The 20,375-nt window shown below is 46.9% G+C and overlaps 1 protein-coding gene across 3 annotated transcripts in view; it reads right to left on the bottom strand.

Annotated features, from left to right (window-relative positions):
• Positions 1-20,375, bottom strand: part of TCERG1L (transcription elongation regulator 1 like) — a 258,114-nt gene that overhangs the window by 34,870 nt on the left and 202,869 nt on the right. For 2 of the 3 annotated variants that reach the window (XM_084635654.1, XM_084635655.1), the window contains exons 11-13: positions 9,765-9,854; positions 5,522-5,640; positions 2,788-3,186 (exon numbers count right to left, since the gene is read on the bottom strand). In XM_084635654.1, coding sequence (XP_084491780.1) covers positions 3,030-3,186; positions 5,522-5,640; positions 9,765-9,854 — 366 coding nt within the window. In that variant the 3' untranslated portion in view covers positions 2,788-3,029. Of the gene's footprint in view, positions 1-2,787; positions 3,187-5,521; positions 5,641-9,764; positions 9,855-20,375 lie in introns of those variants that run through there. The other variant, XM_084635656.1, reaches the window with a different exon arrangement.

The following is a 20,375-nucleotide window of genomic DNA, read 5'->3' as shown; positions in this document are numbered from 1 at the left end:
TGTGGGATGTCATAAAATCTCCAAGTTGCATGTTTAGGCACATTGGCCATTTATTATAGTTGGCATATCTGTGATTGTGGCGGGGTACTCACCCCGCCATGCCTCGAAAGGCTTAAAACAGCCCTAAGAGAGGGCTGTAGCCAGAGAAAAGCTAGGGTGATTGGGGGAAATAGCCACAGGTGGGGCCATACCCCAATCAGGCCACAGCTGGCCCTAGAAGAGAGCTGTTAGCCAGAAGCTGAGTGGGGTACTCTCTCTAGCTACATGGAGAGAGGAGGACTTGGCTACCTAGGAAGCAGAGGTGGGTATCTAGGGCAGAGAAGTGCTGGGGAAGGACAGAGGGAGCTGGGGCGTTCCAGCCTAGCAGACTCCCAGGCTGCAGTAAAGGCCCACAAAAGGGTACTAGGGCTGCAGAGGAGTAGCCCAGACCTAGACAGAGGCAGCTGGTCTGACCCCCTCTCCCCTTGCTGATGATGAGTAGTACAGACTGCAGTCTGCCCCAGGGAGCGGGGGCTACGTGATGACTGACAGTAGCCACTGAGGCAAGGGAGGGATGGGGGTTCCCCCAGGGAAGAGAGACCCAGACTGAGGGGGTACTGCCAGGGGGGCACCCTAATCTAGAAGGGCAGCGGGGTCCCGAAGGGGCACAGGGCCAGCGGTAGGTGAGACACCGACCGGCAGAGGGTGCTCCTGGCTGAAAAAGCTAATTCCCTGGACAACCAGCAGGAGGCACCACAGCGGTGAGTCATCACCCCAGGACAGTGATGAATCACATAAAAGATTCCCTCTGTCCTTCTAAACTCTAGCTCACCTCATCCTGATGTATCAGTCTGGCACTTTAATGAATACAAAATGCACATAAAAAAATGTTGTGTGAACCACTTTTTTCCCCACAAAAAGAGGCAGATTCAAACAAAACAATTCATAAATTTGGGTGTATTTTGGCAAATTGTTGATTTTTTAAAAATATTGACAGCTCATTTCTGCCTTTTGGAAATGTTTTCACCTTTTTTCAGAAAGATGTATGTCAGAATTTCATTCAAACATTTAAAGAAATTACAAACCTTCAAAAAACAAAAATGTTTTGATATTTTGTTCAAGCCAAAACAATTTTTTCTCCAATTTTCAACATCTATGTAATATAGTGATACCAATAGAACAACATGGTTTCACGCCATTGCCAGTATGAATTTTGGGACCTGATCCTGCTTTCACTGAAATAAATGGGAATTTTGACATTCAATGAATGTAAGATTAGGTCCTCTCTATGTTATTATGCTGCTCTGTTGCATGTGATGCATCAGATATATTACTTAAATCAAATTGGAGGAAAGTTAAAATAAATGAACAAAGATGGAAAAAAATACATTCCTCAAAGAAGCAGCAGAACATTAACATTTTTGGTTTAAAAGTTGGCCACTTGGAGTGCTAAACAATACACACTTCATTTTAATGGTTCATAGAATCATAGAAGTATTGGACTGGAGGGTGCCTCAATAAATCATCTAGTCCAGACCTCTGCACTCAAGACAGGACTAAGTAATAACTAGACCGTTTCTGACAGGTGTTCTTAAAAACCTCCAGTGATGGAGACTCCATAACCTCCTTTGGTAATTTGTTCTTTGCTTAACAACCCTGACTGTTAGGGAATTTTCCCTAATGCCCAACCTAAACCTCCCTTGCTGGAATTTAAGACCATTCTTCATTTTGAATTCTTTAAAGTCATTATTTAAATGTAAGAAGTGGATTTTCTTAAATTGTAAGAAATACATGAGCAATACCTATGGAAAACTTAATTTTACTTGGAGGAAATTGCAAACTTCAGGTAGAAAACAGAAAATCTGCAAAGGATCCAGACTGACTTTAAAGTATTTACATTAGATCTTAACAGAAATAAGCTCAGTAACTGCATGGAATATGGAAAGACGACACAGGACAGTTTACTCCTCAGCGGGTAAAAATTAGGCAAAAATTAGGTAAAAATCAGTGGAACGATACTGATTTACACTAGATGCTTTATATAATTTGTTATTGTGGGATCTATTTTGTCAACTAGATTTATGAGAGCATTGAGGACATTAGTAAAAATCTACATAAAAATCAAGGGCAACAGCAATATGTTCCTTATATATATATAGTAGCTCTCAAAGAGAATACTGTCTGAATTCTAATGCTAGAGACTAAAAATAAAAATTGGTTTAAAATATTTATTAAAAAAGTTAAAATATTTGTTTATACAAAGATGAGAAAATTCTCATGCAAAATCTTCACATACAATAAAAATAACTCAAATATTAATATGATTGTTTTACAAGATAGCTTCTTTATAGTAACTTTTATGGGGAAGTGTTGCTGTAATCTGTGTGCCTGAAAGCACCATTCAAAGAAATTCCAAAGCCATATTTGAAAGTTATAAGTTTTTCTATGGAACTTTTGCCAAGATTTACACACTCTTCACTATGATTTACAAATAATACCCTATTACTACTACTACTCAGAAAACTAGACATAGACATATGAACACTGAGTGATGAATTCCTCAATACCACTGTACTTCTAAACAGTTTGTTAATGGGTAAGTTGCCAAAAATAGATTTAGATATGTTCATCATTCAAGGGAATTATCTTGAGATTGTAATGGATGACATCTGTTTTCTGCTTAATTACAAATCTGCATTGAATTTATAATTTGTGTATATTACAAGTAATTTGCATAATTAAAACAATTAAGGGATTGACATATCATGGCAATTAGAAATGCATCAAACTATGAATGTTGTACAAAAGAGAGCTTCAATATGAAACATTAATTCTCTGAGAACTAATATCCTACAGGTTCCTGCAGAGGAATCTGAACAAAATTTAACTTGTGTTCACTGAACCTCAGTATGAAAAGGTATTTCTCAGGGATATCTGGTTCTTTAAATTTTTGGAACTTGAATCAGAAAAAGACAAAAAATGCTATTTCTTCATTTCATTTTCTATGGCAGTCACAGTATTGATTGTGTGTTTATTGCAGATTTCAAGAATTATCTCATTTTCCGTAGCCTTATTCTGTTTTCTTTGTCCCTCTTTTTAAGAATAAGAATGAACTGGTTGAAAAAATGCTCTTGGTCTTTTTTCTTCTGAACAAGTCGAAACCGCTGATCTCTGCCATGTTTCTCTGCAAACTCTTTAAATGTTGTTCTGCCGAAAAAAGTCATACATGAGCAAGGCATTATTTAAAGCTTTGCACTTTTTAATAAATTATCCGATTATTTAGTCCTTAGTTTTACATCGTACTTTTCTTAAAAAGTACCAAGATTGTTCCTCCTGAAACTATTTGTCAAGGTCAAGAGATAAGAGGCAACACCAAAGTCAAAATCAGCTTTGCTCCATGACTGGCTTGAGTTGTCTGTACTAATCATTATTCCCATATTCATATACTGTACATTTACTGATTTTTGTTTTTTACCCTGGTGCTGTAGAATCATGGACATGGTGGTTAAAATATGCTTTTTATTCACTACTCTAGCTAGGTAATACTGTTTGTTGCTGAATGATATTTTTAGAGAGGCTTATCCTCTGCTTTTCCATGATTATTCATCATCAGAACAGAAAACACTATGACATCTAATTAATAGCAAAAACATTTTTTCAGCAATACATGGCATATGATACCTAAAGAAACAACTGTAATGTGATCTCTTCTAATAAAAAACAGGAAATTTGCCTAAGAACTACATGATCAGGCCAAGTATTTTCAGAAGTGATTGCTACATATGAGAACAAAGCTGCTGGCTTATATTTGACTCAAATATTATGGTGCTGAGCATGGTAAGCACCTGGATAAATAGACATTTGGCTGAACAAAGTCATATGATGTATCAGTAAGTTTCTCCTCAAATCGCCAATAGCAAAGTCAGGAAATAAGTTAATTAGTTGTATAAAAAAACATTGACATTCTGACTCACTCCAAGGTCATTAATATATTCTTTTCCTGGATGTCCAACTTGATATTTCCCTTAGAATACAAGGATTTGTTGTTGTTTATTTTAAGTTACACTCAAATTATTTTGAAAAGTCCTGGAAAACTACAGAGGTAACAGAATATTGGAGAAAAGTAATTATAATATGTAGGAGCTGGTTAACAGCATGTGCTGTGAACTGGAGATGGGCCCAAACTGCAAAAACAGTACTGGGATCTATTTCTAGTTCTGCCATTAACTTGCTGTGTGACCTTGCATAAAGTTATTTATCCTCTCTGTGCCTCAAGTTCCCCGTATGTACAATTTGCATTGTGATACACTTTTGTGAAGTGCTTTGCGATCTTCAGATAATTGGTATTAAACAAAATAAAAGATCTAAATGTCACAAAAGTTTAGTTGTAATAAGATCCAGAGTTTTGTCTTAATATCCAAGTGCTGCATAGATGCATTATTGCAAACTTATAAACATAGAATTATAGGGGGAAAGGGAAGTTGTGACACTTGGATCCAGAATTTAACTCTGAAGTACAAGGGGGTTTATATCTAGAGATGGTTTAGGATCAAATTCTGGAATTTGAGATTGGTTTGCTGTGTGTGCCTCTGTGTTTATTGTGGCAATACTTGGAGGGTTGCTTTACACTCCAATTGGTTTATTTTGTCACTGTTGGGGCTAGCTTGCTGCCTACTTCTTTATTTTAGTTACTGTTCACTCCCATATGAATGTTGGCAATGATGGCTGTTCACTAACTGTGTGCTGTTGTATAGTACACAGATTTGTAATGTTCAGCTTGGAAATTACCTGTTCTTTATTTGATAATACTAAAGACTGATCAAGGATTATTTAAAGGGTGAGATTACTACTGCAGTTTGGGTGTCACAGATGACTAGGGCAACCTGAGAGTGTAAAATCCATGCCATGTAATTGTCTTCAATATTTAGTACGAGAACTGTAATTTCTTCTTTATTTCTAATAATTTACCCAGAGTCAAAAAAATATTTATCTTCACATGATTTACAATGAAAAAGCAATATCATAAGAAGTTCATTTCTTATATATAGTTCTTGACCCTATTACTTGAAAATAGCTTTGGAGAAACAAGCAATAGCAACTTGAAATCTCATTGAAACACACAGGCACGGTATCAATGATAACTTCTTTAGAAAATGTAATTTCTTTTTTGTCAAAAACCAAACAAATGGAAAATGGTTAGTGATTTTGCATTAAAGACACTTGTATGCTTGTTATTTTTTTATCACACTTGTGGTATACTCCCCTTCCCAGTAATGTCACAAGGTACTACAAAGTATTATTGAGAAAGAAAGCATAAGATAACCTTAGTGTTTAGTGCAACAGTAAAAGAAGGATAATCCAATGACGTTATCCCACCCACAGGACTCAATTTTCAATGTAATATTTTTTCTACAAAAATTGACTTTGAAATTCTACTGGATGCCAAGAACAATCATAACCTAATGTTACCAGGCTTCTCTATTTTTTGTTTTTATTAATAAGGGACAATAAGTATTAACTGCTTCACAAAGTAGCTGCATACCTTGGTGACAGTTTGGATTCCTCCAGAAGTTTTTTAAATTCTTCTTTGGCTAGCAATAATTTATTTTTCTTTTCTTTGTACTCGTCTCTTATTCTGGTCTTGACAAACTGCTCAAATATCTTTGTTTTAAAAAAGGAGACAAATATAGAAGTATTTATTAACAAACACATCGGGTGTGCCTATTTGATCAAAGGGTTAGAGACTTTCACAACTGCAAAGCTTTATCTGCATAAAGGGTTGGAGGTGCCAATTTAGGCAGTTACTGTCTGCCTCCTAACACGAAGTGCAACCTTAATCAGAACTTCTTGTCATAGATGTAGATTACTTGTCATGCTCACAGCTAAACATTCATAAGATTCACATTGTGTTTGGTTTGAAGTATGCATCTTCCCTGAACTGCTTGAACTCCTGACTGTGGACCAGAAAACTGTCCATGATGCTCTTATAGCAATTTCATGGAAGTTACATAAAGAAAGATTGAATGATCCTTCAGCTCAGTTTGCTGCACTGCACACATGTATATGAAGCCAATAATGCCTATGTGAAATCAGTGGGATGTAGGCACCTAGATTCTTTACAAAAATCCCTGAAGATCTATTTGAATTGTGCTCTAAAAAGAGCTGTGTAGGCACAAAATAAATAATTGTAAATATTTGTAAGCAAAACATTTAATTTCTAACACTGAAATGGTGGAACAAAAGGAGCTGTTCATCAAGACACTCTAAGTTCTGTTTATCTGCCAATTTCTTGTTTGCACTGTAAAAAGTACACAAACCTAGTCTGGGTACTAGGGACTTTCCATTCACTGATGAATGATGCATCTGCGCAAATCTACATTTCATGCAAGAAAGCAAAAAATCATTCCATCTACTCTATGAACCTGAAATGAAACTGGCATGTAGCAACATGATTCTTATACGGTGCACAGTTAAGGGAAGAGATAGATCTGGTAAAGTATACACTCAAAAGTGGTACTGTATAAGAAAGAGGGACCAGGATATTCAAGCCAAAAATGAAGATTAATTGATTTTAAGTGTTCTTACAAGTTGGGTAAATAAGTGCATGATAGGAAAAAATGAAATACATAAAACCAGTTGATGTTGCCTTTGCTAGTGTTACCACTATGCTTTCACCTTCAATATTGGCAAAGCCATTATCATTTAGTTCTATCTACTGCAAAAGTGCTGGGCTAGCAATCATAATTGTTTCCTAGAAGTACTAACATGCAAGAGAGCTTGTCAAAGACTATATAGTTTGCCTCTTGGGGTTCCAATGGAAGGCATACCCATCATACTGCTTACACAGTGATTATTCTTGTCTAAATCTCGACTATATAAGGGGAAAATACAAGAAATGTTCAATCTCTCCTCTATCAACAGAGAATTCCAATGAATAATGGAATTTTTAAGCAACCTCTTTGTTAATGTTACAGAAAAGGAGTCCCTAAAATGACACTTGGTGATCTTAATAAATCAGAATTAATAGATCACTCATTATCTAATACAATATCTCCTTTACACATCACTATTTCTTGCCATAGGTTTCCCCATACTCTAATGTATGATGCTTTCTTTCCACTGACTGGTGATAACCCCTTGGGAAATACTGATAAGTAAACAGACCAAACATGTAGAATTCCATAAAAGATCATTCCATTCCTCAGACAGCACCAAGAAGTTACACACAAACATAAAAAACAGTTCACAACACAATCAACCTAATACTAGCAAAAGATCAAGTCAAGAGACTCTGGTCTTTCGGACACCTGCAGATAAAATGGGTTCCTGCCCTTTCTGGTTGTGGGCAAAATTAACCTACACTTTTCAAGCTTCCTCTTCATCTGAGACCAAACGAAGGAGGCTGCATCAATTATTTATTGTATAAAAAGCCATCACCTGGACACTGATTCCTTTATTTAATTTTTATGTGGTCTTCACAAACTCAGAGTCTCCACAACACGAATTAATTCAGATAACTCCAAAACTGCATGGGCATGCATCTATCTAATGCCAGAAACTTACCGATTTACAGCATTTTCTCCCCAACACACTGATAGTTTAACCCGAAATAAGGCCCTGGAGTCAGTGTCAGACAAGGAAAAATTTTCCATGTGTCTGATGACAGGGGAAGTAATTTCTCTTGCTAATTTTAGCCATATTGAAACTAATATATGATGATTCATTAAGTCAGTCATCTAATCTTGTCCAAGGCCACCCTCCTTCTCATGTCACTTGAAATAAAAAGAGAATAATGGATAAATAAGCGTAATTGCCTCCAGTCTGAGGCCACAACATCTAAGTGTCTATAATTGCAGTATTCAAACACCACCTACTAAAGTATGTTAGACCTACGGCATTTGGCTCACAGTTCAATATTCTATCCAGCAAATCATCTAAAATTGTAAATCTCTATTTTGATTGATCTTTACTTACAATGAAGTATTTTATGTAACAGTCCTCAAAAATGCATGGATTAGTTTTTAGTATATGCACATTTAAAAACTGTTCCCAGACTGGTTCATTTGACTGCTGGCTCAGAAAATCCAGGGCGTTCTCTCTCTCTCCTCACCTTCTCCATGCTTTTTAACACAGCGTCTAATTATTTTCCACTTCTACATTGATTTTAAGCTTGAATTATTTTCTGTCTCAGTACCAGCATTAGCATGACTTTGATCTTCTCTATGTAGTTATGCCAAGTCCTTGCTCTTCATAGTCATTTTCCTTGAGTATTTAATATATCCCATAAATGAGGCCCATGTCAGCAATACTTTAAGCTAAAGCCTATATGATATGTTTTTATTATGTGTATTCATTATGTTTTTTATTGTATCATGCATACACTTGATAGAAAGAAAGAAGCAATAAAGCTTGATTGATTGAGCAAGGTCTATATTGTGCCCTTGTTGAGTCACTGAAGGAAATACAAAGCCTTCTTGCTAAGTCATCCCATCTCCTTGTTCAATTACTAAGCTTCCATTCTAACTGTTTCACTCATTTTCACAATCAAACATTATAAAAGACAAATAAAATTTGGAACAGGATTACATGGAAAGGGTATGTTAATATATTTTTAATATTAAGGACAAAAGATATTATTGTATGCGTTTCTTTAAGGAACTTTCCATATGTACTCTGTATCACAGGCAACTGTTCCCCCCTATAGAGCCCCACAAAGTTCAGTGCTCTTCATCATCCCATTCAATAACTATACAAAGCCATTTGGAGAATGATGGAGATAATATGGGTGGAAGAATCAGCAATACAAGGACACTTCCCAGTTCTATAGCTCTTGTATGACAAAAGTTAACATGATCATTTCCCAACTTCCTCTAGCTCTTGTATGATGAGCATCTGATTGAGAGCTAAACCCAGAGTGATCGAGGTAATAAGATGGAAGTATTTTGGAGAACAGACCTTGTTCATAACATTCCTATTATTGAAGGAAGTTGCCCAGGGGGATAGCTCAGTGGTTTGAGCATTGGCCTGTTAAACCCAGGGTTGTGAGTTCAATCCTTGAGGGGGCCATTTAGGGATCTGGGGCAAAAATTGGGGATTGGTCAGGGGGTTGGACTAGATGACCTCCTGAGGTACCTTCCAACCCTGATATTCTATGATCTGATTAGTTTGAGCCTGGTGTCCTTTTGGTACTAGATACCAGAATAACCATGGCTACAAAAAAACATCCACTTCCATTCACAGCTTGCCAGAAAACTGTGGTCATCCTATCAGACAGGCCTAGCCATCACATGTCCATTCATCCATTAACTCCAGGGCTGACTACTGCAACATATCTCCATGAATAAAGCCAAACACCCTGAGAAAGTTTTAGCTGGTACAAAGTGCATCCGTCCATCTGCTAAAGTAACACAAATCACTGTTGGAACATTATCCTATTGTCAACCCTCCCTGATTTTCAAAGCTATTTTGGGGATTGGCCCTAGCTGTATGAGCGCCCATCTATCTGTCTCTACGATCCTGGCCAACAGTCACAGCTATGTTCTGTGGGTTGATCTTGTAAGTACAGGAGACAGGACTTTCACAAGAATAGCACCTAGACTCAATCTCATTCACAATTTAAAAAAAAAAAATCCTTAACTGAGGTTAACTTTTTAAATCCAGGGAGGAAGAGAGGGAGGTTACTCCTGTTTATTTTTTAATTTGGGAGGCATACAATTACAATGGTAAGTGTCACCAATAAGATGTTGGCTAGACAGCATGCATTACCAATTCTCTTTTTAACTCACCTGTTTACGTTCTTCAGAGTTTAGCAGAAGGTAGCGCGGGTCAAATACTATTTTGTGTAATTCTTTTTCCCATGTAGAAAATGCGGAGACCTGAAGAAATACATGAATGCATCTGCTTTAGACAACATTACTAAGGCTCTGTAATAAAAAAAAGTGTTCCAATTTACAAAACCATGTTTAATTGCATTGATTCCCCTGGCAAAATATTCATGGAAAGAGGTTTCTGGAGGAAAATAAAATGTAGAATCAAAGTTAAGGGGAAAACTGGATGAAGAAAACTAACCTGAAAGTGAGAGTACCATTTCAGAGACTTGTCAACTCAAACCAAGAAGATAGCCTTCCATCAGAATGCTTTCTTGAACTAGTGTTGGAAAATATTGTACCCAAACAGGACAAAAATAAGGAAGCAAACATGTATGAGCAAATAAACAGGGAAAATTATTGTATTTTTTCAATCCCTTGGATTAATTTAAATTGATTTCTCACCCTCACTGTACATTATTTTATAATTTCACTTACTAGACATCTCTATTTAGCCATCTCTGCTTATCTCCAGTTAAATATATCCTTTGACCTTTATTTATGTGTAATCTGACCATCTGACTACTATTTCCTTAAATAGAGCCTTTAATTCTATTTTTTCTGGAAGTTTCAGTCCGTTTATGTGAAAATGTTTATAATCATAAACCCCTAAAACAGAAAGAGGTTGGCTTTAACTAAAAAACAACAATAAAAAACCCTCTTGTTGAGGATGTGGTGTGGGACAAGCACAGTTCAAAGCTGGAGAACAGACAGATAGTTAATGAGCACTCTGAAAACAGGTTGATAAAAATATATGGTGATTGAGAGGCAAAGGATGGTTGAATTCTAATCTGTGTGTGGAGTGGCAATTTATCAGATTCGTGCCAGACTATCAATACTGATAGCTAAAGATAAAGTGTAGCCATTAGGTAGGACTGCATAAAAATGAAATTCCACGTCTTCTCTCCTTGCCTCCAATAAAAAGATTACACTGAACATTTTTAAAAACAAGTTAATGAATGCTGCATGTGATTTAGTGGATTAAGATATCATCAGTTATTTGCATAATGGTAGTGAGTAGAGGCCTGAGCTCCATTTGCTAGGCCCTGTACAAATATATAACAAAAAGATAACCACTGTCTTGAAAAGGTAGACCCCACAATACTCCTGCAGAATACTCCCTGCCAGTAAATCAAATAAAATCAAACTTCAGTTAATTTAAAGCAATATATATCACCACCTTTACCTAAATAAAATTAAGGCTTTATGGCTGTTTATGTGAACTAAGGAAAGGTGCACCAAGTTATAATAATTGGGACTACAAATTTACCCTAAATGTAAGCTCAACTTGGGGGGAAGTGGATACAAATTTATAAAATGCCACAATAGCCTTTACTAAAAATAAGGGGGGAAGGGGGGATGACAGCCTAAACCCCCCTCTGGTGGGGGGAGAAGAGGAGGCTACAGCATCTGCTGCAGCAGCAGCAGACAGCTCCAGGCCCTTGCCTCTCCAGAACTGAAGCTACAGGGTAAAATGTCATGGAGGTCTCTGAAAGTCATGGACTCTGTGACAAATGCTTATCCTTAACCATAATACTTCCTTCAACCACCCTTCTTCAGGTGTTCCAGCAATTCCATCCTGCATTGCTATTATCCCAGTTCCCCACTGATCCCCAGAACAACCATTTCACCCTAGATTACATTATATATAGTGACAAAGTTCCAGCTCTACCTTAGTGAGTCTTGCGCTTATTGGCGGATTTGCTCACCCTGGAGCTTCACAGCAGCCCTCAGCTTGGCCATTTTTCTGAATTCACAGTCCAGGTCGACTCCTCCTGTATCTGACCAGGAGTTGGGAGGATTTGGGGGGAACCCGGGCCTGCCCTCTACTCTGGGTTCCAGCCCAGGGCCCTGTGGAATGCAGGTGTCTAGAGTGCCTCCTAGAACAGCTGTGCAACAGCTACAACTCCCTGGGCTACTTCCCCATGGCCTCCTCCCAACACCTTCTTTAATCTCACCATAGGACCTTCCTCCTGGTGTCTGATAATGCTTGTACACCTCAGTCCCCCAACAGTCTGCAGTCTCACTCTCAGTTCCCAGTGCCTCTTGCTTCCAACTCCTCACATGCACATCACAAACTGAAGTGAGCTCCTTTTTAAAACCCAGGTGCTCTGATTAGCCTGCCTTAAATGACTCTAGCAACTTCTTGATTGGCCGCAGGTGTTCTAATCAGCCTGTCTTAATTGTCTCCAGCAGGTTCCTGATTGTTCTGGAACCGCCCCTGTTAGGAAACGGAACGTCTTTTGCTTGCTCCTCAGCTATCTGCTTTCTATTCTTTCCTAAAGCCCCCTGGCCCGGATTTTTCTTACTTTTTTGCACCTGCCTTAGTCCCCCCCCGACCGGGCCAGACGCTTTTTTGTTTTTTCTTTTCATTTTTTGTGTTTTTTTCCCATCTACGTCCTTCGCCGGCCATCCCCCCCACGCCTGCTTTCGGGCGCAGCTATTTGCCTCAGCTGAGCCCCCGGAGGAGGGGGGGAAGATTGCCGATTTTGCTGTCCGGAGGGGGGAGTGGAAACCCCCAGACCCAGCCGTTTCGCCAGTAGCTCGGACCTTATAGCATTCTTAACATACCGGAGGACTTGGAACACAGCCAACACAGCCGGAGACGGAGATTCCATCGGACAGAAGAAATAATATAAATCATCGTGACGGAGGCCGTAAGACTGAGTAACTTTTTGAATTATGCTCTCGTGGGGGGGAGTTTGACTGTGATTACTTGCGTTTGTGGCGGCACAGGGGGTGTGGCGTGGAGACCCCCACCCCCGATCCATCGGTGCCCCTACCCCCCCCATCGTTATTACAACTGTCACGGCCCCCCCGCAGTCTGTCCCTGCTGGCAATCTGCCATCTCCCTTCGGATCCAGCTGTTTGCTTTGAACTTTGCCTTCCGGACCGGACCTAACAACCGACCAACCGAGACTCTTTGGACAAACGTGTGTGGGTCTGCACCCCCCCCCCGGATTGCTTATCCCACAGTTTGCCCCTTTTACTGGACCCCGATTTTGTTCCCCCCCTCCTCCCAGACCCCCTCCCTCGGCATTTTTTCCCTTCCCGTCCGCAGCCAGCGGAGGGAGGGGCTATTCTGCCTCCCCCCCCCTCCTTCCGGTGTCTCCCTGTCTCTCCCTGCTCACAATGGCGGGGAACGAGAGGGGTGAGACTGCTTCAATAAAATTAGTTGTCCCTTCCCCACCACCACCCCAGCCCAACCCCCAAGGTCCCCCCCCTACTACTATTGTTAAGGTACTTGCCACCCCCCCTGCTGGGGCACCGGTAGCAGGAGGCACCAGGGTGATTGCTGCTGCTGCTGCTGCACCCATCACCCCCCCAGATTCTAGGAAACCCCCCCCGGTTCGCAAGAAGGGCCAGGGCGGGTGGAAGGGAAAGGGCCCCGCTAAAACCACTGAGCCCTCCATGGCGGGAGCTGCCCCCACCGCTGCGGCCTCGTCATCAACCGTGGCGCCCCTCCCAGCGTTTCCCTCCACCAGCTCTGCGATTGTCCCTCCCCCGGCCCCCAGGACGTATGCCCGGGCGGCAGCGGGCTCCCCGCTGCCTGCCGCCTCGTCATCTCGCCCCCCCCCCTGCCTCTGCCACCATCACCAGCGGCCGAGGCCCTTTCCCCGCCTTGACCAGGAAGCACGGCGTCCGTTGCCTCCTGGTGCCCGCCTCGCCCCACGTGGAGACATACGTGCAGGCGTTGGCGAAGGTGGTGGGACCCACGGCTATTGTGGCGGCCTCCAAGATGTATGGGAAGGTCGTTTTCTTCTTAGCCTCGGAGGATGCCGCCCAGGAGGCGGTGGAGAGGGGCCTGACGGTAGGGGGGGTGTTTGTCCCCCTAGACCCGTTAGAAGACCTGGGCGTTCGCCTTGTCCTTACCTCCGTTCCTCCCTTCTTACCCAATGCTGCCCTGTTACCCGCTCTTTCCACCCTGGGGAAACTTGTTTCTGTCATCAGCCCTCTCCCGTTGGGCTGCAAGGACCCCACCCTCCGTCACATTTTTTCGTTCCTCCGGCAAGTGCAGCTTCTACCACCGGCAGGGGCGCGTGACGGAGAGGCGCTTGAGGGGTCCTTTCTAGTCCCCTACGAGGGAGCCCGCTATCGGGTCTTTTATTCTACCGGAGAGGCCCGGTGCTACCTCTGCCGCTCAGCGGGGCATGTCCGCAGAGACTGCCCTTTGGCTCAGGGGGGAGGGGCACCCGAAACCCCCGAGACCCGGCAGGACATCGGCCCCGTCGCTGCCGACGCCCCTGGCTGCCCAGTACCTGAAACCAACCCTCCTCCTATTCGACCCATCGCTGCTCCCGTCCGGGCCCAAGAGATACCTTCCCTACAATGCCCGGGCGAGCAAGGGGTTTCCACCCTTGCTAGTACCACCCCAATAGAGCCCATGGAGGAGGGTGTGGCAAGGATGTTATCGGGTATAAGAGAGGGCCCTCCCCAAGGAGAAGCCCCCGCCCCTCATGTTGCCCCACCGCTACCTCCCTGAACCCCTAAACCTTCGCCTCCGCCCCCCGACACGACCCCTGCTAACCAACCCCCAGATGATGCTATGGAGGGATGGACCCTAGTCCAGGGGAAGCGAGGCAAGCGGAAGGCTCGAGCTCCGCTGCATCCACCCGACGCGGAAGCCCCCCGGAAGACCAGGAAAGGAGGCACTGCTATCGAGCCTCCCGCCACGGCCGCGAGCGAGATCCATCCGCCGGTGTCGGGAGGGGAAGACGGACTGGCATTGGAGGGCAGAATCCCCCCTCCACGGGAAACCCTCCCCTCCGAGACTCCTGAGGACACCCCTTCTGCCTGGATGCTACCCGAACCCCCCGCGGACCCCGAGGCGGCCGTTGAGGCTGGCCCTAGAGGAGAGGCCCCCGGGGTGGCAGGAGTTGGCCTCTCCTCCGTGTATGCGGAGATTGAGGCCCTAGATTTGACCCCGGTCACCCAGGGAGGGGATGATTTGCTGCCGGCCGGCCTCGAGCTGGGCAGCCTTACCCCAGCCTCCCTTACCCCATGCTCCCTCCCCCTTTTTGCCTTCCCGGGTGAGCACCCTGCAGAAGGCGGTCCACCACCTGATGCCGTGACCGCTAAAATCACCATGGAGCCAGCACCTAGCATTATTGGGAGCCCCTCCCCTTCCCCCTTAACCCTTGATTCTGCTCAGGAGGCACTTTCCTTTAGCTGCTCGCCTCCTGCACCCCAGAGCCTTACCCCTGCCCCCACCCCTGCCCCTGCCCAAGGTCCCTCCTCCTGCAATGTTAATGCCGCCCCTGGGGTTATTTCCTTTCCGCCTTTTGCAGACTCCCCCCAGGGAGCAGTCTTTGCACTTTCTAGTCGCGACCCGTTAGGAGTGGCAATTTTTCCCCTGCCATCCCCCTCCACCCCAAGGCGTGAAATGAATTTAATAACCCCAGCCTGTCAGACGCCCCGTCGGTGGTCCGCACCCTGTCTACCTGCCTTAGCGGACCACGAGGCTGTATTAAGAGGCCCATTAGGGAATACCTCGGGAATTGTAACCCCACCCCCCCATGAGCTGCGGCATGCGCTACGGAAGTTCCTAGAGCACTCCCGTGGCGCCCGCAATAGGGCACAGCTGGCTCTTCGGCTATGGGGGGACTTTGATCAACTCCTCCAGGCCACAAAGGCCCTTATGAAGGAGGGCAGGGGGCAAGGAAAGCGCGGTGCTGCGGCCTACGAGCGAGCCCGCAGCTTCCGAAGCGATCTACTCACCCACGGGATGGGTCATGGGTTGCTGCGCAACCCGCCGGAGGCCCTGAACCCCCCCGCCAATACGAGACCCCCCACCCCCCCAGCCCTCCGTATGACGCCTCTTATTATTGCGACCCTGAATACCAGGGGCTGTAGGATGGCTCTCCGCAGGTCCCAGGTGCTCTCTTACCTTCGGGAGGGGAGGTACTCTGTAGTCTTCCTGCAGGAGACCCATACAGACCCGGCCGCCGAGGACAGGTGGCGGCTGGAGTGGGGGGACGGGGTATACTTTAGCCACTTTGCGACCTGGCAGGCTGGAGTGGCAACCCTATTCTCCCCCAACCTACGGCCTGAGGTGCTAGGGGTCAATGAGGCCGTGCCGGGTCACGTGCTGCACCTTTGAGTCCGTATGGAGGGGCTCGTGGTTAATTTTGTTAACATCTATGCCCCGCAAATGAGCTCCAGGCGGCCACAATTTTATCAGCAGGTGTCCGACTTTCTCGGCACCCTGGATTCGCACGAGTGCCTGGTCCTGGGAGGGGACTTTAACACCACCCTCGAGGAACGGGACCGCTCAGGGGCCGAACCGAGTCCGGCCGCTGCGTATATTCTCCAAGGGATAGTTGACCATCATTCCCTAGTGGACGTCTGGCGTGACCATCACCCAGATGACACCTCCACGTTTACCTTTGTCCGGGTGGAGGCCCATCGGTCACACCACTCTCGGTTGGACCGTATTTACTTATCCCGTTTCCATCTTTCACAGGCCCACTCCTCCGCCATTCGGCCGGCCCCATTCTCCGATCATCATTTAGTCACTGTAACGGTTTCCCTCCGTGCAGAGAGACCGGGGCCGGCCTATTGGCACTTTAATAACAGCTTGTTGGAGGACGAGAGCTTTGTGATGTCCTTCCGGGAGTTTTGGTTGGCCTGGCGAGAGCAGTGGCGTGCCTTTCCCTCGGTGCGGCGATGGTGGGATCTTGGGAAGGTGCGCGCCAAGCTCTTCTGCCGTGACTACACTCGGGGCACCAGCCGACGGCGAAATGCGGCGATAGAGCAGCTGGAACGGGAGGTCTTAGAGATGGAGAGGCGCCTGGCCGCCGATCCCGAGGACCCGTCCCTCTGCGGAGCGTGCCGGGAGAAGCGGGAGGAGCTCCGGGCCCTTGAGGACCACCGGGCCCGAGGTGCCTTCGTTCGATCCCGCATCCGCCTCCTTCGGGAGATGGACCGCGGCTCCCGCTTCTTCTATGCCCTGGAGAAAACGAGGGGGGCCAAGAAACACGTCACCTGCCTTCTTGCGGAAGACGGCACCCCCCTCACGGGTCCGGAGGAGATGTGTGGGAGGGCCCGTGACTTCTACACAAGCCTTTTCTCCCCGGACCCGACCGATCCTGACGCTTGCGAGGTGCTCTGGGAGGAACTCCCCACGGTCAGCGTGGGCGACCGAGACCGACTAGAGCTGCCTCTCACCCTGGCCGAGTTCTCGGAAGCCCTCCGTCGCATGCCCACCAATAAATCTCCGGGCATGGACGGGCTGACCGTGGAGTTTTACCGCGCGTTCTGGGACATTCTCGGCCCAGACCTAGTCACCGTCTGGGCTGAGTCCTTGCAGAGCGGGGTCCTCCCTCTGTCATGCAGGCGAGCGGTGCTCGCTTTGCTGCCAAAGAAGGGGGACCTCCGCGATCTACGAAACTGGCGTCCCGTCTCACTCCTTAGCACGGATTACAAAATTGTAGCGAAAGCAATCTCGCTGCGGCTGGGGTCCGTGATGGCGGACGTGGTCCACCCAGACCAGACCTATACTGTCCCGGGTCGCAGCATTTTCGACAACCTCTTTCTCGTCCGAGACCTTTTGGAACTCGGGCGGAGAGATGGTCTATCGTTCGCCCTCCTGTCTCTTGATCAGGAGAAGGCGTTTGATAGAGTAGACCATGGGTACCTCCTGAGCACTCTGCAGGCGTTTGGATTTGGACCTCGGTTTGTGAGTTTTCTCCGGGTGCTGTATGCCTCCGCGGAGTGTTTGGTTAGGCTCAACTGGACCCTGACTGAACCGGTCAGCTTCGGGCGAGGAGTGCGGCAGGGGTGCCCCCTCTCGGGCCAGTTGTATGCTCTGGCGATCGAGCCTTTCCTCTGTCTCCTCCGCAGGAGGATGACAGGGTTGGTGCTGCGGGAGCCGGAGCTGCGGCTGGTCCTGTCGGCGTACGCCGATGACGTACTTCTCGTGGTCCAGGACCCGGGCGACTTGGCGCGAGTGGAGGCATGCCAAGCCATCTATTCGGCAGCCTCCTCCGCCCGAGTCAACTGGGTCAAGAGCTCTGGCTTGGCGGTGGGGGACTGGCGGCAGGTGAGCTCCCTCCCACCCGCACTTCAGACCATCCGGTGGAGTGCGGGTCCACTGCTCTATCTCGGCGTTTACCTTTCCGCCACGCATCCTTCCCCGCCGGAGAACTGGCAAAATTTAGAGGGCGGGGTGATAGAGCGGATCCGGAGATGGACGAGGCTTCTTCGATGTCTCTCCCTCCGAGGGAGAGCACTGGTGCTTAACCAACTAGTCCTGTCCACGCTCTGGTACCGGCTCAACACCCTGGCCCCGGCCCCGGGTTTCCTGACCCATCTCCGGAGATTGATTCTAGAGTTCTTTTGGTCAGGAATGCACTGGGCCCCTGTTGGAGTTCTTCATCTACCCCTGAAGGAAGGAGGGCAGGGCCTGAAGTGTCTGTACACTCAGGTCCGCGTCCTCCGCCTCCAGGCCCTGCAGAGGCTCTTTTATAGTGCAAGTAGTTCGGCGTGGAGCATACTGGCGCACGCCTTCCTGCGCCGTTTCCAAGGGTTTCGATATGACCGGCAGCTCTTTTATCTTTCTCCGAGGGGTTTTCCGCGAGACCTCTCCGGGCTGCCGGTCTTCTACCAGGACCTCCTCCGGACCTGGAAATTTTTTCTAACAACCAGGTCCGTGGCGGCCACCGTGGGGGCAGATCTCCTCACGGAGCCCCTGCTACACAACCCCCAGCTCCGTGTGCAGGTGGCGGAGTCCCGCTCGGTGCGCCAGAGGTTGGTCCTGGCGGAAGTCACGAGGGTCGGAGACCTCCTGGACTACGACCGGAGAGACTGGCTGGATCCCCTGATGCTCGCTCGGCGCATGGGGCTCTCCAGCCTCCGTACCCCCCGGCGCGTACTTCAGGAGGTGAAGGCCGCCTTGACCCCCGCTGCTCGGGCTTATGTCAACCGAGCCTTGTGCGAGGGCACACCCCGCCCATCCCTTACCCCAGGCCCGCCGGACCTTTCCATCGGGCCCCCACCCCATAGATCCCAACACACCCCTCACCCTTTCACTGCAAGCCGGCTGCACGAACTGCAGCCGGTCAGTTTTCAAATTGCTTCACGGAAATATTTATATACACTTACGCTTCACACCCTTCACGCCCACACCCTGGTGTCCCGCCCCGATACAAAGTGGCGGGATCTCCTGCCACCTTTGGAGGGTGAGCAACCTCGGTGGGCCAGCCTGTATTCCACCCTGGTCCCAAGGCCCGTCGGGGACATCAGTTGGCGGCTCCTTCACGGAGCTGTGAGCACGGGCGTGTTTTTGACACGGTTTACCCCCATCCCGGACACTTGTCCTTTTTGTAATGTGAGGGAAACCCTGGCACACATATATTTAGAGTGTGCCAGATTGCAGCCCCTTTTCCGGCTCCTCACAAATATTCTATTGTGCTTTTGGCTTCATTTCTCCCCTCACCTTTTTATCTATACACTTCCCATTCGTGGCCCCACAAAGTCGCGGGATCTTCTGGTTAACCTCCTCCTAGCCTTGGCTAAAACAGCCATTTATAAAACCAGAGAGGGGAGGTTGGCCCATGAAGTGTCCTGCGATTGTAGGGCCTTTTTCCGATCCTCAGTACATTCACGTATCCGGGCGGAGTTCCTCTGGGCGGCGTCCACCGACTCCCTTGACACCTTCGAGGAGCAGTGGGCGCTGTCCGGGGTTTTCTGCTCGGTGACCCCATCCGGTTCCCTCCGTCTGACCCTTTGATTGAGGGGAAGAGTGAGAAATGCCAGCCCCAGCCGTTGCCGCTGTGGATACCATCATTACTGTCATCTAGGAGGGGTCCTATAATACATGGGTGTCTACCCCCCCCACCCCTAAACCGCCCACCCCACAGCCGTGCCCATCTTGCCGGGCACTCTCAGGAGAGGGATAATCGGTGACACTGGGCGCGGCACTGGGTAACTCGAGGGGGTGGAAGACCACGAGTGTCGAGGAAGCCCCCACGCTCTAGGCCACCAGGTAATTCAGGAGGGTGGAAGACCACGAGTGTCGAGGAAGCCCCCCCGCTCTGGGCCCAGGCTAACCTGAACACTTCTCCCTCCTGAAAGCTGCTGTGTTATACCTTCTGTTTGCGTTGTTTTGTTGCATAGTTTGTTTTGTTTCCTTTGGTAATTCTTTGTAAGTGTTACAAATAAACTTTTTTTCTGTTTAAAAAAAAAACCCAACCTTCCCTGTTACCTTACCCAGGGAAAACGGACCTACTTACCCTGCTCTCCTGCTGCTGCCCTCTGGCCTTGGCTTTCCTTGCTTTTTGCCCCTGCTTTCGGCTTCCCCCCCGACCGGGCCAGATGCTCTCCCCCCTTTCTTTTCTTTTTGTTGGTTTTTTTTTCTTTCTCTGCTGTTGCTAGAGTGCTGGCCAGCTGCCAGCTGGCTGTTAGCCCCCCTCCGCCTGCCCTTGGACGCTGCTGCCGCTCCAGCTGAAACCCCACCCCCTGAGAGAGGAGGGGCCTGCCGGCCCCACTCCCTGGAGGGGGGGGAGTGGAAGGACCCAGCCCTCAGATCCA

This window comes from Lepidochelys olivacea (assembly GCF_965140295.1).
Source record: "Lepidochelys olivacea isolate rLepOli2 genome assembly, chromosome: 7".
In the NCBI taxonomy this organism is placed as follows: domain Eukaryota; kingdom Metazoa; phylum Chordata; order Testudines; family Cheloniidae; genus Lepidochelys; species Lepidochelys olivacea.
Note: the sequence above shows the minus strand (reverse complement) of the source record. Positions and strands in the feature narration are given on the sequence as shown.